At 42.5% G+C, this 22,078-nt stretch overlaps 1 protein-coding gene across 2 annotated transcripts in view; it reads left to right on the top strand.

Annotated features, from left to right (window-relative positions):
* The first annotated feature begins 6,399 nt into the window (after positions 1-6,399).
* PRIMA1 (proline rich membrane anchor 1) overlaps positions 6,400-22,078 on the top strand; it is an 84,838-nt gene continuing 69,159 nt past the window's right edge. Inside the window, exons 1-3 of one of the 2 annotated variants that reach the window (XM_077268245.1) lie at positions 6,400-7,010; positions 14,042-14,157; positions 15,296-15,464. In XM_077268245.1, the coding sequence (XP_077124360.1) occupies positions 14,074-14,157; positions 15,296-15,464 (253 nt within the window). In that variant the 5' untranslated portion in view covers positions 6,400-7,010; positions 14,042-14,073. The remainder of the gene's footprint in view (positions 7,011-14,041; positions 14,158-15,295; positions 15,465-22,078) is intronic. The other variant, XM_077268253.1, reaches the window with a different exon arrangement.

Here is a 22,078-nt window from a genome sequence, read left to right as displayed (position 1 = left end):
GGTGACCCATTGCAAGAAGCTAATCTTGGGGGGTAGGAGACACCCACAGTGATGTCACAGAACACAGAAATCACACAGAGTGATGTCAGTGTCATGTAAACGTTTGGGCACCCCTGGTCAAAATTACCATTATTGTGAACAGTTAAGCAAATTGAAGATGAAATGATCTCTAAAAGGCCTAAAGTTACAGATGACACGTTTACTTTTAATTTTAGGCAAAAAATATATATACAGTGCAGATATAATACACATAATGATGTCACAGTGCAGATATAATACACATAGTAATGTCACAGTACAGATATAACATAGTGATGTCACAGTACAGATATAACACACATAGTGATGTCACAGTACAGATATAATGCACATAGTGATGTCACAGTACAGATATAATACACATAGTAATGTCACAGTACAGATATAACAAAGTGATGTCACAGTGCAGATATAACACACATAGTGATGTCACAGTACAGATATAATGCACATAGTGATGTCACAGTACAGATATAATACACATAGTAATGTCACAGTACAGATATAACAAAGTGATGTCACAGTGCAGATATAACACACATAGTGATGTCACAGTACAGATATAATGCACATAGTGATGTCACAGTACAGATATAATACACATAGTAATGTCACAGTACAGATATAACATAGTAATGTCACAGTACAGATATAACACACATAGTGATGTCACAGTACAGATATAATGCACATAGTGATGTCACAGTACAGATATAATACACATAGTAATGTCACAGTACAGATATAACATAGTGATGTCACAGTGCAGATATAACACACATAGTGATGTCACAGTACAGATATAATGCACATAGTGATGTCACAGTACAGATATAATACACATAGTAATGTCACAGTACAGATATAACATAGTAATGTCACAGTACAGATATAACACACATAGTGATGTCACAGTACAGATATAATGCACATAGTGATGTCACAGTACAGATATAATACACATAGTAATGTCACAGTACAGATATAACATAGTAATGTCACAGTACAGATATAACACACATAGTGATGTCACAGTACAGATATAATGCACATAGTGATGTCACAGTACAGATATAATACACATAGTAATGTCACAGTACAGATATAACATAGTGATGTCACAGTGCAGATATAACACACATAGTGATGTCACAGTACAGATATAATGCACATAGTGATGTCACAGTACAGATATAATACACATAGTAATGTCACAGTACAGATATAACATAGTAATGTCACAGTACAGATATAACACACATAGTGATGTCACAGTACAGATATAATGCACATAGTGATGTCACAGTACAGATATAATACACATAGTAATGTCACAGTACAGATATAACATAGTGATGTCACAGTGCAGATATAACACACATAGTGATGTCACAGTTCAGATATAATGCACATAGTGATGTCACAGTACAGATATAATGCACATGGTGATGACACAGTACAGATATAATGCACATAGTGATGTCAGAGTGCAGATATAATACACATAGTGATGTCACAGTGCAGATGTGCAGATATAATGCACATGGTGATGACACAGTACAGATATAATGAACATAGTGATGTCAGAGTGCAGATATAATACACATAGTGATGTCACAGTGCAGATGTGCAGATATAATGCACATGGTGATGACACAGTACAGATATAATGAACATAGTGATGTCAGAGTGCAGATATAATACACATAGTGATGTCACAGTGCAGATGTGCAGATATAATGCACATGGTGATGACACAGTACAGATATAATGAACATAGTGATGTCAGAGTGCAGATATAATACACATAGTGATGTCACAGTGCAGATGTGCAGATATAACCAGATATAATGCACATGGTGATGACACAGTACAGATATAATGAACATAGTGATGTCAGAGTGCAGATATAATACACATAGTGATGTCACAGTGCAGATGTGCAGATATAATGCACATGGTGATCACACAGTACAGATATAATGCACATAATGATGTCACAGTACAGATACAATGTACACAGTGATGTCATAGTACAGATATAACGCACATAGTCATGTCATAGTACAGATATAATGCAAATGGTGATGACACAATACAGATATAATGCACATAGTGATGTCAGAGTGCAGATATAATACACATAGTGATGTCACAGTACAGGGATAATACACATAGTGATGTCACAGTACAGATATAATGTAAAATGCAAATAAATAATACACCGTTCTAGTGCCCATAGTTATTACTAACTGCACTTTATGTCTAAGTGAAGAGAAATATCCAAACTAAAGGCAGAGAATAACTTCTTGCAAACATCACAGTTACAGGAAAATGCTCTGTAAGTTCATAAAAAAGACAATCCCTTTAAGGAAAGCACCTAGAGGCAACATTACTTTAAAATCACAGTAATTTGTCTTTCTCATTTAATCTCCGCACAGTTGGTACTGCCTTCTAACAAGAGGTTCTGCAGCAGTCAATGAAGGGCGCAGGTTGTTCATATTGATGAACATAATAAAAACCCGAATGAATGAATGAATGCAGGAGCCTTTATTAGTCAGCCATTGTGTCTTCAGCCTGGAAGATTTGGCTGCAGTATCTCAGCCTGCTGAGCCCCCGGGCGACTTTCTCTTTCATGTACTGCCATGTATGTAGATGGCCAAGTGTATTATGGTCGGTGTTGAGCAGAAGTGCTGAAATAGCTTGGGGAAGCGCAGGAATCGTGTCCGTCCTTCACTGAAAAACTATAGAACTGAACCCTCAAGATACATTAAGGCTCCGGCAGACCATCCTGAAGAAGAAGGAGACTGAGCTCCAGGATGAATGTATTATAGAACGTACACGCGTCAAATGGACGGATGAGAGCAGAGATTGACTGACATTTACAGTAGGATCGTAATTAAAGGATGTGTGTGCCTTCTAACATGTCAGATTTATGGGTGGTACAATCCTATTGGTTTCAATCTGATAAAGAGCGGACCCCGGCTGATTTGTAGGGGGTCACTTACATTCAACAAATGACCCGTAAGTGAAATATATGGGCGATTGCTACCAGGGGTGTAATTATAATATGTGCAGGGATTGGAATCGCACACTGGCCCTGGAAACTAGGAGGGGCAAAAGGTTCCTTTGCCACTTATGAAAAGACCTGTGATAGTTGGGGGCCCTATAGGACATTTTGTATGGGGGCCCACAATCTTCAAGTTATGTCAATGGTAGCCACTAGATCAAAACCCTTAGGGTATGTGTCCACGTTCAGGATTGCATCAGGATTTGGTCAGGATTTTCCATCAGTATTTGTAAGCCAAAACCAGGAGTGGGTGATAAATACAGAAGTGGAGCATATGTTTCTATTATACTTTTCCTCTAATTGTTCCTCTCCTGGTTTTGGCTTACATATACTGATGAAAAATCCTGACCAAATCCTGATGGAATCCTGAACGTGGACACATACCCTTATTGTAGCTTCTGCCCTGGATCCTTATAGTTAGAGGCAATACAACAACAACCGAGCCCACTGGGGGACACAGACAGGAGAGGCCCCTGTGCAAAAAAAGTATATGGGCACTTTGCAGCCCAATTCATCAAAATGCTAAATTCCACTTGTTTTGAAGCTGTAGTGGCCCCTTACAACTCGGGCCCCTGTGCAGCTGCACAGATTGCACCAATGATATGTTGAGCCCTGATGGGGCCCATAGAGAGAAATGGAGCCCTGCCGAAGTCGGCCACATGGCATAGTTTACTGACCGAAGAAAATCTGTGCAGGAATCCTTTCTCCTACAATGTTAGCAACCAGATTGTGATGAATCAACCAAAGCACTATAGTAATTTGTAGCCCTTAACCCCATTGCAAAATCCTGTAAGGCAATCAGTGGCCCCACGTCCGATAAAGCAGGGGTGGGGAATCTTTTTTCTGCCAAGGGCCATTTGGATATTTATACCATCCTTCGGGGGCGTTCAAACTCCGCCCACAAAGTACATCGTGAGTCTGGTACTGGGGTCAGGACGTAATCTTTCATTGCATGCCCTTCAGTGTTCAGTAGTGAGCACTGCATGTGTGTGCTAACAGAGCAAGAAGAAATTAATGAGCTTGTGGCAATCAAAATACAGCTCCCTGCCCAAGATTGCGGTCCCCGAGAATCTGCCCGAGGGCCTGATAAATGGTCATCGAGGGCCATAAATTGCCCGGGGGCCTGAGGTTCCCCACCCCTGTTATAAAGAGACAGTTGAGACCATAGTGGAATAAAAGAGAAGACATTTCTTCTTCCCTCTTCACACAAACTTGGTGCTTACAAATCTCACATAAGATGCAGCACTTGGTGGTTGCAGTTCACACTACGTGTCGGCATTGCCATAATGTTAGTGTATGTCACACTATGGTCACATTATACTACACATTATTGTAAAAGTCGTTTCTCCAATGTAAACCTCTATTATGCTGTGCCCATCTATGCTACACTAGATGTCAGCGCCGCATACTGTCACTATTGCAGCAAACTATACTGAAGTGTGTTTTGTTTTGTTTTTTAAATGTATGAAGTTTTGGCTAAAATTATTTTTGCAATTACGTTGCACTGGATATTGCTGGCTGCAATAGTTGATATCTGTCAGAATTACCAAAGTAACTTTTCTTCCCTTTTCTGACCTCCTGGCAGCTAATTTATGATCCTGTGAAAGTTAAGCAGAACTTTGTGTTCATAAATCAGCTGAGAAGAGCTCAGAAAAAGGAATATAAGGGTTATAAACCCTCCTGCTGGAGCCAACTCACTGACATGGCCTCATTTAACTCTTACTCTGGCCAACAAGAGACAGTGCAACACAGGGGCTATAGAAGGCAACTGGTGCAAAATGTTGCAAGCAAAAATACACAGACTTAAGAAGCTAGAATGGTCCCAGAGGGTGTCCATGTCTTTTGTAGATGACACCCCAGCATTGAATTATAAAAACTTATACAATGTCCTAACAGATTTCGTGCCTCAGTTCTTCACTAGTTGCATGCTTGCTGCCAGAGAGAGACCTTTTATTGCTTAGCTCTAGAAGCAGAGAACGGTGAAACCAAAGGTTATTAAAAAGTTGCTAAACGTAACTACCCAGCACCAGAGGGGCCCTATAATACAATAACATAATGGAGACTGCGCTCTCCTTGGTAACTACCACAGAGCCCTGTGCACATTGCCCAAAGGATGGGACAACTCAGTCAGTAATGTCAAAAAAAATGGCAACAGCACTAGGGTCTTGAAAGAATAAAAAAGTGCGACTTTATTACCACCACATAGTGCTCAGCAATGAGCCTTTCTCATATATTAAATATAGATTGTGTGCATGAGCAATAAATCAAAAAGTATGTTCTGTAGCATGGCCGGGAAATACGGCTGAGCCCAGTCTGGGTTTTACAGCATCCTCCATAAATAAACATCCAACACCCCATTTCTCTCTTCATTTCACTCCCTATTCCTTTTAAGAAGATAGCCCCCCATGTGGCCACATACATGGAGATCAAATGGACCATCATATAGTCAGAATCTTCCATGTTCACATCATTACTGAATTGATTCTGTCACATATTTCCTTCTTTCTTGGGAGAGTTCTGAACCTTACCTCCGTCAGGACCATGCACAATGCTGAGTACACTGCACACTGTGTATATAACATCAATAGAACTGCATAGTGATTATTGATGAGCGAATGTGCTCATATAAGGTGTTTTCTGAGCATGCAAACAGGCAAGCCCCACACGTTTCAGCTATCAAACAGCCTCGAAGACTCGGACATATTTTTCGAGCATGCCGAAGTGACTCAGATAGCACCCGAGCATGCTGAGATAACACCATATCCGAGCACGCTCGCTCATCACTAATAGTGATACTACTATTAAAGGGAAGACTTGGCCCCTGGTGGTGATTGCCAGTACTGCACTTATTTTTTCTTTTTCATTTCTTTGCCTTTCTTTGGGTATTATTTTAGAAAGGGAAGGTGAGAAGGCATGAATCCATAACCCTTCCTATACCACTTATTGTGTCAGTCTAGGTGCTTAATATGCTCAGTGCTGCTACTCCATACAAGTTTCCTTGCCTAATGTGTATATATGCACAGGACAGTTCTTTCATCTTGATTGTAGGATGCAGTTTTTTGCATTTGTATTATCTCTTCCAAGCCCCTCTCTCCTTCACTGTCTATAGGTTATGATTCCAGTAGGTCCTGAGTGCAAGATCCAAAACTAAGCCTCTCCCCATATGGTTCTACTTTTTCTGAAGACTGTGAAAACCCTTGTGTCTGGAGAGAATCCAGGATCTCCCTCCCTCCCCACTGGAATCATCCACACCATTTAGATCCCAGTCAGGTGCAGGGGCATCCCCCCTTCTAAGCAGGAGGAGTGGGCAGAGGAGCAGCTCCCTCCACCTATCCAGGATCATGTGGCTCTAGAAAAAGGGAACAATCAAACAGCACTGAGTGCCAAATACACAATGGACTCGCTAGATGGGGATGAAAAATCACTGCAGTATGCTGAGGCTAGATTGCAGCCAGCCCCTGGCTCTGCTCCTGGCTCCCTGTAATTCTGCATTCTCCAGCCTCAGCTGCTGGGGATGTGACCTGTAGTTGGGCTCTGTGCAGACTGGGATTTGCAGGAGAGTTTGGAGGAAGCATGGAGGATGTTACCTTCTTGGGGGGGTTTCCACCCTGCTCTGTCTCTGGAAGTCTCTGCTTGTGAGTCAGCTGCACTTTTACTATCATAATAGACACCTCAGGACTGGTTCTTGGAGCAGCCAGGGGCATAGAAGGGGAAGAGGGTGGGAGGTGAGGGCTCCCATACTGTCCAGGAACTCCAAGAAGATGAAGCCAAGCTGGGGTGAGGCAGAGACATGGGAGACATAACCTCCACCAGGGGAGGACCTGCTTCCCCACAAGCTGGTAACTTTTCCCTGAAGGGACCGGAGACATCTGGAGACCCCAAGACCCCAACAACCACAGAGGTAAGTCAGCATGGGCTCCCTGAAAGTGCAGCCTTGTCAGCAGTGCCCCACGATGCCTTCACTCCCTGATATTTACCTTCGTTGTTTATGTGTTTGCTACAATGTTGCACTTATGGAAACTTTGATACATAAATGATAAAGCTCTGCTCACCAAGCCACATGTCACCAGATGTGTGCCCACCCAGCCCTGCTCACTGGTCCTCTACAAGGGCAACACCTGAGCATATATCATTCCTGTCCATATATACTAATATAGAAGCAGTCGGTGCAGGGCATAGACTGAGCTGTGACTTGCTCCAAGCAATTCCTGCAAGGAAAGAGTTAAGAAATCCTTTCCAAGGAAACCAAGCAAAGTAAACCGTGCACCTTATGCATCTTCAGCATAAAGCAAGCTCCAGGGACACATCCAGTTAAGATTTGGCAGAGTCTCCCCCTCCTGAAGTCACAGAATCTGAAGCCATAGCAGAGCAGTCCTCAGAGCCCAGGAACATCACAGCTTCAGAGGAATCTGGGACTGAAAGTTTATCCCTGTCATTCCTTGTGCCCAGAGTGCTCTCCACTCACTACTGGGACTTTTCTCCATAGAGGTGACCAGAGCCAGTGGTAGCACAGGGCATGGACTGCTGCTCCAGGAAAGTCACCTTAGAGTTCTCCATCTATGGAGGGCCTTCTGCAGGTGGGACTACAGGATAATAGTCATGGACTGTCTATGTAGCCTGCTGGGAGTTGTAGTTTTTCAACACGTTGGGGATCGCTATTGTAGAACAGTGGGGCACAGTCACTGCAGTTACACATGGGCGAAACTGGAAACATAGGAGCCATTATCTGCCACTGGAAGGGGTGTGGTGACATAGAAAGTGGCGCACTCTGCAAGTATGGCGCAAATTCTGTAGATAACAGCCTGTCGGTTGGATCACATCATGGATCGCTCCAGGTGGTAGGAGCCACAATAAGGACACATGATGGACCCCGTTGTATATAAAGCAGTTTATACAATGGGGCACATTCTTATAATTACTTGGGATAGACTTTTTTTTATATAATAGAGCATTGGCTATGCAGTCTGTGAAAATAGGGTTGAGGCTAGCTGCCTACTATCCCTGGGATAAAGCAGAGTGCCTAGCATTTATTAATAAATATTGTTATAGTGACAACCTATCCAGTAGCGCAGTACACAGACTAATATCTCCAATCACCCCTGTCCAATGGAGCTCACAATCTAATCTCAATATTCATCACCCAGCCTACAGCTCCCACATCTCTATCTCCTAGAATGTACAATCTAATCTCACGATCGTACTCCCATAAGGCCTCTTTCAGAAATCCGTGATTCTTCTGCAAGTTCTTTGCTATGATTGTTATGGGCTACAACTAAAACTCGTATGACCGAGTAGTCCGCCAAAAAAAAAACAACAGACTGGGGAATTATTTATTGTAGTTATGGATCAAACTCTTTAAAAAAAAAAGTCTATGGGTCCTTGAGGAAAAATAAAAATGAAAAAAAAAAAAAAAATTAGACAAGATTCCAATACCATTGTGGTAGCATTCTAGTGCTGTCGGATTATCGTGTTTGATAAGTAAAGCTTAAAATAAACTTTGCATAAGAAAACAGATAAAACTGATGGTAAAAACTGGCACTGATGGAAATCTGATCCACAACAATGATGAATATTATCCCAGAGTTTTGCATGCAAGAAAAATCACTGTAGTCGGAAAGAGCCTTAGCTTCCATCATTCCTGAGGCCTGGAGTTCACCATGCAAATCACTATCCCACAAAACAATCCCGTCTCCTAGAGGTTACAAACTAATCTCAATATCCCCCCAAGAGGGTATTACTCCCACCCTCCCTGTCGCTCACAATCTAATGTCAGTATCCCATAGCCAAAGCATAACTCCCATCCTCCTTGTCCCCTAGAGGTCACAAGCTCATCTCACTATCCCACTAACAAGGAATAACTCTCATCCTCCTTGTCCCTGGAGCTCACAGTCCGGATTCTTAACAGAACAGGCCGGGAGAACATAGAAACACCAGGCCGAGTCCAGACAAGTGTGATGTATTTTGGATGAGGCCACAGATCCTGGTGGCACCCGGCACCATAGTATGAGCTGACAATAGCTCCGCTGTCTGTCAGGGGACGGATTAGGGAGGGTGTAAGGATCCTTATTCCCTGTACATCACTACTACACTCATCCAGGGGTCACTGTGTGGGGAGTCAAGAGTTGAGTGAATTTTTGAAAATTCGGTTTGGATAACGATCGGCAGCGAATATTGAATTTGTAATATTTGACGAGCGTCATTGGAGTCAATGGGAGTTGAATTGGCCGAATATGTATAGACCCTATCTTGAAACATAAATTCGGCACAAATAGGGTACCAATATGGCAAATTCAGAGTCGGCGATCATTTCCGAACAAATTCGCTCATCTCTAAGTGAGGACAGGGTAGAGTTGCAGGAAAAGGCAGCAGTGGTCACCTTACTTAAACTTATGGCGGCACAGACAGATCTAGCAGTGCTGAATTGTCCATTGTCTCTATATGTTTAGATTTACCCGCAGTCCTATGTAAAATCACAACTTACATGTTTTGATATCACCGTGAACTATGCCAAATACAGCTCTGCTGCCTCTCACCAACTCTACTATTCCACCTCTGACATTTCTATGTCCCAGGCTATGACTGACGCATCTGACAGACTTGAATTTGACCGTCCCTAACAAACTTGACTCTGCTGCATCTGATGTGCTCCTCTTTAACTCCTGCTCATCCCTAACACAAGTGACAAACTCAGCTCTGCACACTGATAACGCCTGGTCAATGGAGACTAACATCAAAGACTCTTCTTTGTGTTCCGGTCAATGCATTCTATTGATCCCTGTAATCAGCCATTTTAGGCTGGCAAATTACTGACTAGGCAAAATGCAAAGTGAGTTTATTTATTTATTTATTTTTATGAAGTTTGGGAGCTGGAACCCAGATCCAGCAGAGGAGGTCGCCTCTCCTATTGGAACTTTCCTTTACTGCAAATTATTATTTCTAAGCTCCTGCAGAAAAGGTTGTGCGGCCCAAACTGTAGCAGACCGTCTTTTATTTATGTGTTTTGTAACAATCACAAATAATTCAGAATATCTGACAATCCGGCACCTATTCAAATACTATAAGAATCCTAAATATTTCATCTTCCGGACTCTCAGAATCCTAGAAAATAATCCATATCTGATATCACCCAATTTATGAACAATTAAAGAGATATTCCCGTGTAAACAGTATGTTGCCGTTTCTTTAACATCAATGATATCGTTTTATCTCTCTCTGTTATCACCTGTAAGTGGCGCTGTTGTTTCCGCTATCACATGGAAGCACAAACTGCCTGCCTCTGTCCACAGCATTTCCTAAAATGAAACAACAAAAGATATTTTTATGGTTTAATATTCTTTACATTATTATAAGTGCAAACATGAAGGATGTAGGTTACCCAAAGAGAAACACACTCAGGGTAGAGCCTACTATGGATCCGCATCTTCAACCATTTCATCTACCTTGATAGTAAATGTTGCAACAAGTCTTAATTAAAAAGAAACATTTAAGTTAATGATTTTCCTACTCAGCTGTGGGCAAAACTCAGCATCATTATATAAAGATTTCCTCTTTATTCTATTGAAGAAGAAAAAGTTACAAAACTCAACATTTATATACATAAATACATAAAGTGACTGCACCAGCAGAATAGTGAGTGCAGCTCTGGGGTATAATACGGGATGTAACTCAGGATCATTACAGGCTTAGTAATGTATGTACACAGTGACTGCACCAGCAAAAAAGTGAGTGCAGCTCTGGAGGATAATACAGGTTGTAACTCAGGATCAGTAATGTAATGTATGTACACAGTGACTGCACCAGCAGAATAGTGAGTGCAGCTCTGGAGGATAATACAGGATGTAAACCAGGATCAGTAATGTAATGTATGTACACAGTGACTGCACCAGCAGAATAGTGAGTGCAGCTCTGGGGTATAGTACAAGATGTAACTCAGGACCAGTAATGTAATGTATGTACACAGTGACTGCAGCAACAAAACAGTGAGTGCAGCTCTAGGGTATAATACAGGATGGAACTCAGGATCAGTAATGTAATGTATGTACACAGTGACTGCACCAGCAGAATAGTAAGTGCAGCTCTGGAGGATAATACAGGATGTAACTCAGGATCAGTAATATAATGTATGTACACAGTGACTGTACCAGCAGAATAATGAGTACAGCTCTGTGGTATAATACTGGATGTAACTCCGGATCAGTAATGTAATGTATGCACACAGTGACTGCACCAGCAGAATAGTGAGTGCAGCTCTGGAGTATAATACAGGATGTAAGTCAGGATCAGTACAGGATCAGTAATGTAATGTATGTACAGTTGTGGCCAAAAGTATTGACACCCCTGCCATTCTGTCAGATAATACTCAGTTTCTTCCTGAAAATGATTGCAAACACAAATTCTTTGGTATTATTATCTTCATTTAATTTGTCTTAAATGAAAAAACACAAAAGAGAATGAAGCAAAAAGCAAAACATTGATCATTTCACACAAAACTCCAAAAATGGACCAGACAAAAGTATTGGCACCCTCAGCCTAATACTTGGTTGCACAACCTTTAGCCAAAATAACTGCGACCAACCGCTTCCGGTAACCATCAATGAGTTTCTTACAATGCTCTGCTGGAATTTTAGACCATTCTTCTTTGGCAAACTGCTCCAAGACCCTGATATTTGAAGGGTGCCTTCTCCAAACTGCCATTTTTAGATCTCTCCACAGGTGTTCTATGGGATTCAGGTCTGGACTCCTTGCAAAATTCTTTGGTATTATTATCTTCATTTAATTTGTCTTAAATGAAAAAACACAAAAAGAATTTCCTAAAGCCAAATAGGATATATTTCCACACCAAACATAAAAAAGGGGGTGGACAAAAGTATTGGCACTGTTCGAAAAATCATGTGATGCTTCTCTAATTTGTGTAATTAACAGCACCTGTAACTTACCTGTGGCACCTAACAGGTGTTGGCAATAACTAAATCACACTTGCAGCCAGTTAACATGGATTAAAGTTGACTCAGCCTCTGTCCTGTGTCCTTGTGTGTACCACATTGAGCATGGAGAAAAGAAAGAAGACCAAAGAACTGTCTGAGGACTTGAGAAACCAAATTGTGAGGAAGCATGAGCAATCTCAAGGCTACAAGTCTATCTCCAAAGACCTGAATGTTCCTGTGTCTACCGTGCCCAGTGTCATCAAGAAGTTTAAAGTCCATGGCACTGTGGCTAACCTCCCTAGATGTGGACGGAAAAGAAAAATTGACAAGAGATTTCAACGCACGATTGTGCGGATGTTGGATAAAGAACCTCGACTAACATCCAAACAAGTTCAAGCTGCCCTGCAGTCCGAGGGTACAACAGTGTCAACCCGTACTATCCGTCGGCGTCTGAATGAAAAGGGACTGTATGGTAGGAGACCCAGGAAGACCCCACTTCTAACCCCGAGACATAAAAAAGCCAGGCTGGAGTTTGCCCAAACTTACCTGAAAAAGCCTAAAACGTTTTGGAAGAATGTTCTCTCGTCAGATGAGACAAAAGTAGAGCTTTTTGGGCAAAGGCATCAGCATAGAGTTTACAGGATAAAAAAAGAGGCATTCAAAGAAAAGAACACGGTCCCTACAGTCAAACATGGCGGAGGTTCCCTGATGTTTTGGGGTTGCTTTGCTGCCTCTGGCACTGGACTGCTTGACCGTGTGCATGGCATTATGAAGTCTGAAGACTACCAACAAATTTTGCAGCATAATGTAGGGCCCAGTGTGAGAAAGCTGGGTCTCCCTCAGAGGTCATGGGTCTTCCAGCAGGATGATGACCCAAAACACACTTAAAAAAGCACTAGAAAATGGTTTGAAAGAAATCACTGGAGACTTCTAAAGGGGCCAGCAATGAGTCCAGACCTGAATCCCATAGAACACCTGTGGAGAGATCTAAAAATGGCAGTTTGGAGAAGGCACCCTTCAAATATCAGGGACCTGGAGCAGTTTGCCAAAGAAGAATGGTCTAAAATTCCAGCAGAGCATTGTAAGAAACTCATTGATGGTTACCGGAAGCGGTTGGTCGCAGTTATTTTGGCTAAAGATTGTGCAACCAAGTATTAGGCTGAGGGTGCCAATACTTTTGTCTGGTCCATTTTTGGAGTTTTGTGTGAAATGATCAATGTTTTGCTTTTTGCTTCATTCTCTTTTGTGTTTTTTCATTTAAGACAAATTAAATGAAGTTAATACCAAAGAATTTGTGATTGCAATCATTTTCAGGAAGAAACTGAGTATTATCTGACAGAATGGCAGGGGTGTCAATAATTTTGGTCACAACTGTACACAGTGACTGCACCAGCAGAATAGTGAGTGCAGCTCAGGATGTAACTCAGGATCAGTACTGTAATGTATGTACACAGTGTCTGTACCAGCAGAATAGTGAGTGCAGCTCTGGAGTACAATACAGGATGTAACTCAGGATCAGTACAGGATTTATTATGAAGATAACGCATGTACACAGTGACTTTTTTATCTTTCGTGTAACATTATTGGCGTGTGCACATGACGTCTTTTAAACTCAGTTGAGCCTGCCAAGATTTTTAAGTGGATTTTTCAGGAAATGCTGCTTTTTGAAAAAAGCAGCGTCTTTAATCTGTCTTTGTGGGATTCTCAAGGGCTTCTTTATTTAGTTTGTAGCATCTTCCATGCAGATGCCAGAAGAAGGAATGGACACTTCTTTTAACCATTTCACGTCTTTTTAAACTTGAGGCGGTTAGAAAACGATCAAAAGACTGAACATACAAGTCGTTTTGACATAGAAATACGTGTTCATTCTTTTGACTGTTTTTAGGGCACTTTTCAGGCAAGTTTCAGAGCAGACCCTCCTGAAAATAACGTCATGTGCACATACCCTTACAAGACCACCCTCCATATTTGTGCCTTGTCTCCAGTAACTTTTTGGCTTTTGTCCCAGTTTTGCAGGTTGTGACCGTTTCTTCGGGAGTTATGCAGAACACCAGGAGCTTCTGCCTCCTGTCTCCCACCCTCCTCATTCACTGTCTAACACTCCCCCTCGCTGGACTCCTGCAGGTAAGTAGCCGTCAGATCTGAGTGCAGCATGTCACATCATTTACATTGGAAAGATCTACTGTGGTCAGGCTGCATCAGAGAGCTGAAAACTCTCCTTCTGACCTGGTCCTGCGCTCACTGCTGATGACTGTCACAATGTATCATGGAGGTTCCATCTCCCAGACTGCAGGTCGTTTTGAGCCATATATGATGACATTTTGCCGACTTCTCACAGTGATCATTCATCTTGACTTGAGCTTTGTTTTGGCCCCATGTCGTCATCCCCGCTCCCTGCATAAATCCCCACTGTCTATATTTAACAGGAGATATTTGATCCTTATTTGTGTATATGAAATGAGCTTTAATGAAATCTGCTATTTATACAGCCACCTCCTGCTCCATAAATGGTAAGATCTGCAACCAACAATTAGGTCGGGATAATGGGCCTATACCGCAGCTGAATGTTACACTGAGGCTTACTGGAGCCCTCAGCCCCTACGTTCCCATTACTGGCCACAGCAGTGGTACATACAAGGGTCACCCTCATTTAATGGGCACCACAAATGGGCAAATATCTCGCTTCATATGCAATCCTATAATGGTGTTACTTGTAGAGCGCAGTTCACATTTGAACCAGTTAGTTCTCATTAATAGCAAAAATCAAGTAAGTTTAAAGTAGATGATGGTCCAACAAGTAGCTGCTATGCAGGGTAGTTTCCCTAGTTGACAGTATAGAGACATTTTTCTTCCTTCTGTTTTGCATACTTTTTTTCCCAGCTAGCATTGCAAGATCTCTGCACAGAAAATCAGAACCTTCCTTATGTTATATAATGTGACTTTCATTAATTAGCACCTTAAAGGGGTTCTCCGGGACTTTAATATTAGTAACCTAGTCTAAGGATCAGTCATAGATGGATTGGTGGGAATAAGACCTCTACCAATCAGCTGATTGAAGAGGTGGCGTCACACAGGAACTGATAGAGCGCCATACATAGTCTAGTGGCCTTGAATGGTACTGCAGCTCTCTGCCATTCATGTGCATTGTCCTCTGCTGTATTCTCTATAGAAACAAATCGTCATCACAGCGTCCATATCCTGAGTGGTAGAAGCTCTCCAGAATCATGCACAATGGAGTCACTAACCCTTGCCTTTCTTCTAGATTGCTCAGGCTGAACTCCAGAAGACGTGCTCTAGATCCACAGTGGAAAATGTACCCGGCGGTTGTCAGCAAGTGTGTCAGTGCAGACCCCCACCGCTACTGCCTCCACCTCCTCCTCCGCCACCACCACCCAGACTCTCTGCCCCCAGTGAGTACCCCGTGACAACCAGTGAGTACTAAGTGTGAAGTGTGTGTTAGATTTGATGTATTGGATATATAATTGTGAGTCCACATGAGGTCACCGCCACATTGGGAAAGAGAGAGAATGCCGATCCTGTCCTCAGGCAGCATTATCACAGGAGAAAAGAAAGCGGCTCTGTGGCAGCGTTCTATCCCATCAAGGTTGTGTGCACACCGGCACATATTTTCCATCCAATATTGTGGGCAGAAAATCCGCTATATATTACCAGAGCGGAAAAGTGCATGAAACATTACTGGACCATACAGACATCGTAAATCAAAAACCTGCAGAGACAATTGATGTGCAGTTCAGGCGGTAAATCCCATGAATGTCAATTAATGCTGCAGGTTTTCACAACAAATTTCAGACTTTGCCATAGGCAAACAGATTCTTCCCTTCCTGGGGTCTGGAAATGCCCTGGCTGCTGCTACTCATCTGCCCAGAGCTCACGTGCCCGGGCTACTGACTGGGAGCAGCAGCTTCCTGCCGCCTTTCTGCTGCTAACCCAGCCCACTCAGTAAATCCTTGCTTTCCCTTATTCTACAACAGTGACACATATAGGAGCATGGCAAAACAGGGCAAACACAGCATAACATATTACCATTGGAACAATGCAAACACAGAAGTTAGCACATTAAAACTAGATGACATATGCAGTGCAATATATATATATATATATATATATATATATATATATATATATATATATATATATATATATATATATATATATAAATGCCTACAAGTAGTATTCAACCCCCTGCAGATTTAGCAGGTTTAATAAGATGCAAATAAGTTAGAGCCTTCAAACTTCAAACAAGAGCAGGATTTATTAACAGATGCATAAATCTTACAAACCAAAAAGTTTTGTTGCTCAGTTACATTTTTATAAATTTTAAACATAAAAGTGTGGCTCAATTATTATTCAACCCCTAGGTTTAATATTTTGTGGAATAACCTTTGTTTGCAATTATAACTAATAATCGTCTTTTATAAGACCTGATCAGGCCGGCACAGGTCTCTGGAGTTATCTTGGCCCACTCCTCCATGCAGATCTTCTCCAAGTTATCTAGGTTCTTTGGGTGTCTCATGTGGACTTTAATCTTGAGCTCCTTCCACAAGTTTTCAATTGGGTTAAGGTCAGGAGACTGACTAGGCCACTGCAACACCTTGATTTTTTGCCTCTTGAACCATGCCTTGGTTTTCTTGGCTGTGTGCTTTGGGTCGTTGTCTTGTTGGAAGATGAAATGACGACCCATCTTAAGATCCTTGATGGAGGAGCAGAGGTTCTTGGCCAAAATCTCCAGGTAGGCCGTGCTATCCATCTTCCCATGGATGTGGACCAGATGGCCAGGCCCCTTGACTGAGAAACAGCCCCACAGCATGATGCTGCCACCACCATGCTTGACTGTAGGGATGGTATTCTTGGGGTCATATGCAGTGTCATCCAGTCTCCAAACGTCACGTGTGTGGTTGGCACCAAAGATCTCGATCTTGGTCTCATCAGACCAGAGAACCTTGAACCAGTCAGTCTCAGAGTCCTCCAAGTGATCATGAGCAAACTGTAGACGAGCCTTGACATGACGCTTTGAAAGTAAAGGTACCTTACGGGCTCGTCTGGAACGGAGACCATTGCGGTGCAGTACGTTACTTATGGTATTGACTGAAACCAATGTCCCCACTGCCATGAGATCTTCCCGGAGCTCCTTCCTTGTTGTCCTTGGGTTAGCCTTGACTCTTCGGACAAGCCTGGCCTCGGCACGGGAGGAAACTTTCAAAGGCTGTCCAGGCCATGGAAGGCTAACAGTAGTTCCATAAGCCTTCCACTTCCGGATGATGCTCCCAACAGTGAGACAGGTAGGCCCAACTCCTTGGAAAGGGTTTTGTACCCCTTGCCAGCCTTGTGACCCTCCACGATCTTGTCTCTGATGGCCTTGGAATGCTCCTTTGTCTTTCCCATGTTGACCATGTATGAGTGCTGTTCACAAGTTTGGGGAGGGTCTTAAATAGTCAGAAAAGGCTGGAAAAAGAGATAATTAATCCAAACATGTGAAGCTCATTGTTCTTTGTGCCTGAACTACTTCTTAATACTTTAGGGGAACCAAACAGAATTCTGGTGGGTTGAGGGGTTGAATAATAAATGACCCTCTGAAAAGACTTTTCACAATTTAAAAAAAAAATAAACAAAGAAATAACATTCTTTTTTGCTGCAGTGCATTTCACACTTCCAGGCTGATCTACAGTCCAAATGTCACAATGCCAAGTTAATTCCAAATGTGTAAACCTGCTAAATCTGCAGGGGGTTGAATACTACTTGTAGGCACTGTATATATATATATATATATATATATATATATATATATATATATATATATATATATACATAACATAGACAATTTAAAGGAGAACTTCCCACAATGAAATAATATGACCATATTTGCAGGGTAATACACAGGAGTACATAGTACGATAACATATTTACCTGTGACGGCACATAATGAACACGAGGCATAACGTATAAAATGGGTAAGATGTGCAAACGGACCGCATGGCCTCCGCGTGGGGGAGGGGCAACGAGGTTCTCCACCAACCCCTTACATATGTATAGAGCAATGTTCCCCAACTCCAGTCCTCAGGTCCCACCACAAGTCAAGTTTTCAGGATTTCCTTAGTATTACTATCAATGTTATGCCAGGTTCTCTCACCTGTGTAATATTAAGGAAATCCTGGAAACATCATGTATCGGGGTTTGGGAAACACTGGTAATAGACTGTAGGGATGACCTCACAGAATGCAATTTAGGCATGAAAATTGTCAGTGGATTTTGACACAATCTTCCTGAAAACTTGGCAATGCTCCCACTTGGCATAAACTCTGCAGTTTGTTTTTTCTTTGGAGGGCTTTTTTTTCCCAATCCGAAGCATTTAAGGGTATGTGCACACGTATTTTGGAGCTCTGCGGATTTTTCCGCAGCGGATTTGAGAAATCCGCAGGTAAAAGGCACTGCGTTTTACCTGCGGATTTACAGCGGATTTTGTGCTCATTCCACCTGCGGTTTTATACCTGTGGATTTCTATAGAGGAGCAGGTGTAAACCGCAGCGGAATCCACACAAAGAATTGACATGCTGTGGAATGCAACCCGCAGCGTTTCTGCACATTTTTTTCTGCAGCCTTGGGCACTGCGGATTGCGGTTTCCATAGGTTTACATTGTACTGTAAACGCATGGAAAGTTGCTGCGGACCCGCAGCTGCAGATCCGCTGCGGATCTGCAGCAAAATCCGCAACGTGTGCACATAGCCTAACAGTCCAAATTGGATGAGATTTTACGTAAAGTTCATGATGTCCACTATACATGTTAAAACAAGATTTCTTTTGTGCATTTTTCCCTATAGTCTTTTAGGAGGTCTCAAAGTCAAAATTGCATTTTAAATGCAGAATCACTATTTCTGCACTAAAAATAACACATTTAAAAAAAAGTAACACAAAGGCAACAGGCAGAACATATTGCTATTGTGCGTCTTGGTGCAAACACCAATGAAAACAGCATAATGTTTATGCACATGGAAATACGACATTAGTGGCATGCAGACTTGTGGTGGATTTTGCTGAACATTCACCACAGATTTCACCCTTAGGCCGGAGTCACACTACTGTTGAATACGGATAAAACATCGCATAGCACTCGGACCAGTATTCATCTATGGGGCAGCTCACTTCACCATATTTTTATCTTGGCTGTTTTCAGTGTGGGAGTGAAATTGCAGCATGCTGCGACTGTGACCGACACTCGGACGACTCTCGACTCACTTGCACCCTTATAAGCCTACTAGCTGTACTACCCGGCTTCGCCCGGGTTAATGACTGCTGTTAGCAAAATAGAATGTGTTAACAAAAATTTATTCTGCGCACAAAAACAACAAAACAAATAGATAGAAATGTAATTATTAAAAGGCAAAAACTAAGCTAATAGAAGCATTTCACAACATATATTAGCTTTGTTATACTGAGAATGTCTTTGTTGCCTATGTTAACCAATCAGAGCTCAGATTAATTAACTGTAGCAAAATAGAAGCTGAGCTGTGATTGGTTGCTATTGGCAGCCTGATAAATCCCCAGCCAACAGGAAGCCCTCCCCCCTGGCAGTATATATTAGCTCACACATACACCTAATAGACAGGTCATGTGACTGACAGCTGCCGGATTCCTATATGGTACATTTGTTGCTCTTGTAGTTTGTCTGCTTATTAATCAGATTTTTATTTTTGAAGGATAATACCAGACTTGTGTGTGTTTTAGGGCGAGTTTCATGTGTCAAGTTGTGTGTGTTGAGTTGCGTGTGGCGACATGCATGTAGCGACTTTTGTGAGATGAGTTTTGTGTGGTGACATGCGTGTAGCAACTTTTTGTGTGTCGAGTTGCATGTGACAAGTTAGTGTAGCAAGTTGTGTGCAGCAAGTTTTGCGCATGGCGAGTTTTGCGCGTGGCGAGTTTTATGTGTGGTGCCTTTTGAGTATGTGCAAGGTTTGTGTGAGGCAACTTTTGCATGTGGTGCAACTTTTGTACATGTGGCAATTTTTCTGTGTGTGCAAGTTTTGCATGAGGTGAGTTTTCCATGAGGTGAGTTTTGCACGTGTGGCAAGTTTTGCGTGAGCCTAGTTTTGCATATGGCGAGTTTTGCATGTAGCGAGTTTTGCGCGTGGCGAGTTTTGAGTGGTGACTTTTGTGTTTCGACTTTTATGTGGCGAGGTTGGTGTGTGTGTGGTGAAATGTGTGCTGAGGGTCGTATATGTGTTCAAGCACGTGGTAGTGTGTGGCGCATTTTGTGTTTGTGTTCATATCCCCGTGTGTGGTGAGTATCCCATGTCGGGGCCCCACCTTAGCAACTGTACGGTATATACTCTTTGGCACCATCGCTGTCATTCTTTAAGTCCCCCTTGTTCACAACTGGCAGCTGTTAATTTGCCTCCAACACTTTTCCTTTCATTTTTTCCCCATTATGTAGATAGGGGCAAAATTGTTTGGTGAATTGGAAAGCGCAGGGTTAAAATTTCACCTCACAACATAGCCTATGACGCTCTCGGGGTCCAGACGTGTGACTGTGCAAAATTTTGTGGCTGTAGCTGCGACGGTTCAGATGCCAATCCCGGACATACACACATACATACATACATACACACATACACACATTCAGCTTTATATATTAGATGGGTGCGAGTGAGACAGCACACATCGCTCAGATATCATCCGAGTGATGTGCGTTATACACTGACCCTGGCAATGGAGGAGATGGAGAAAGTCATTTCTCCGCCTCCTCCGCAGCTGTGCTCCTCTCCGCTGTGTGCGAGAGCCTCGGAGCACAGACGCATGACACTCGGCTCCTGCTGACAGCAAAGCAGGAGCCGAGGGTCATTAGCACAAGCTTTTTTTTCTCCACAGTGGGAGGATGGGATTTGGATAAATGTTATCCACTTTGCTGCAGATTTTCCGCCCGGTGTGCACATACATTAACAGCTCTTACTTATAGCAAGTTTCGAATGGAATGAGTAGAAGGGCTCTTACATGCCATCCATGTTTTTTAGGCCACGTGCACACGTTGCGGATTTTGCTGCGGATCCGCAGCGGATTTGATGCTGTGGATCTGCAGCAGTTTTCCATGCATTGTACAGTACCATGTAACCCTATGGAAATCAAAATCCGCAGTGCACATGCTGCGGAAAAAAACGTGCGGAAACGCAGCTGTGTTTTTTCTGCAGCATGTCAATTCTTTGTGCGGATTCTGCAGCGGTTTACACCTGCTCCTCAATAGCAATCCGCAGGTGTAAAACCGCAGGTGGAATCCGCACAAAAACCGCAGGAAATCCGCAGGAAGTCCGCAGTGCGGTTTACGTGAGGATTTTGCAATAACAGTGCGGAAAAATCTGCACACCAATCCGCAACGTGTGCACATAGCCTTACAAATTGCACTCATACCTATGATAGCATATGGGTCTCTTCGAATGACCGTAATTTTTTGCAGACCGAGTGGTCACTGCAAAATGATGGAGATATATCCGATATTGATTGACGTGTTGGATCAAAATCAACAATTCAAGTCTATACATCCATTAAAAAAAAAAATCAGACCTCTCCAGGATGCCATACGAGGGCTGTCCATTTTTCATTCACTGACTGATATATCAGAGGAAAATTGATGAAGCTCAAACTAATTTGTTTCCTTTGAGGAATGACCAAGGTTTGACCAAGGGATGCATGAGCCCTAACTAAGTATCCTTGGTGGGACGCTCTACCATCGCCTGCCCACTATAAGTACAGGAGCGAGACACCTGCTCATAGGTTGCATGAATGGTGAAACATGGCTAAAGAGAAGCAAGTGGTAAAACCTTGTGCGGATACAGATACCTTTAACTCAGGCTCTGATTTCCAATCTGAAATACCAAAATCCCACCCTGGAAAGTAAAGCTCTAAATCAATCCCTTTTTTGGGAATCGTTAACCTTCTCAATTCCAATCACTTAAAGGACAGCATGAACCCCAATAATGAATAGAGACCCCCAATAATGAATGCAATGTGTTCTGCTATCCTTCCTGCAGGAGCAGCCGT

Source organism: Ranitomeya variabilis, chromosome 1 (assembly GCF_051348905.1).
Source record: "Ranitomeya variabilis isolate aRanVar5 chromosome 1, aRanVar5.hap1, whole genome shotgun sequence".
Taxonomy (NCBI): domain Eukaryota; kingdom Metazoa; phylum Chordata; class Amphibia; order Anura; family Dendrobatidae; genus Ranitomeya; species Ranitomeya variabilis.
Note: the sequence above shows the minus strand (reverse complement) of the source record. Positions and strands in the feature narration are given on the sequence as shown.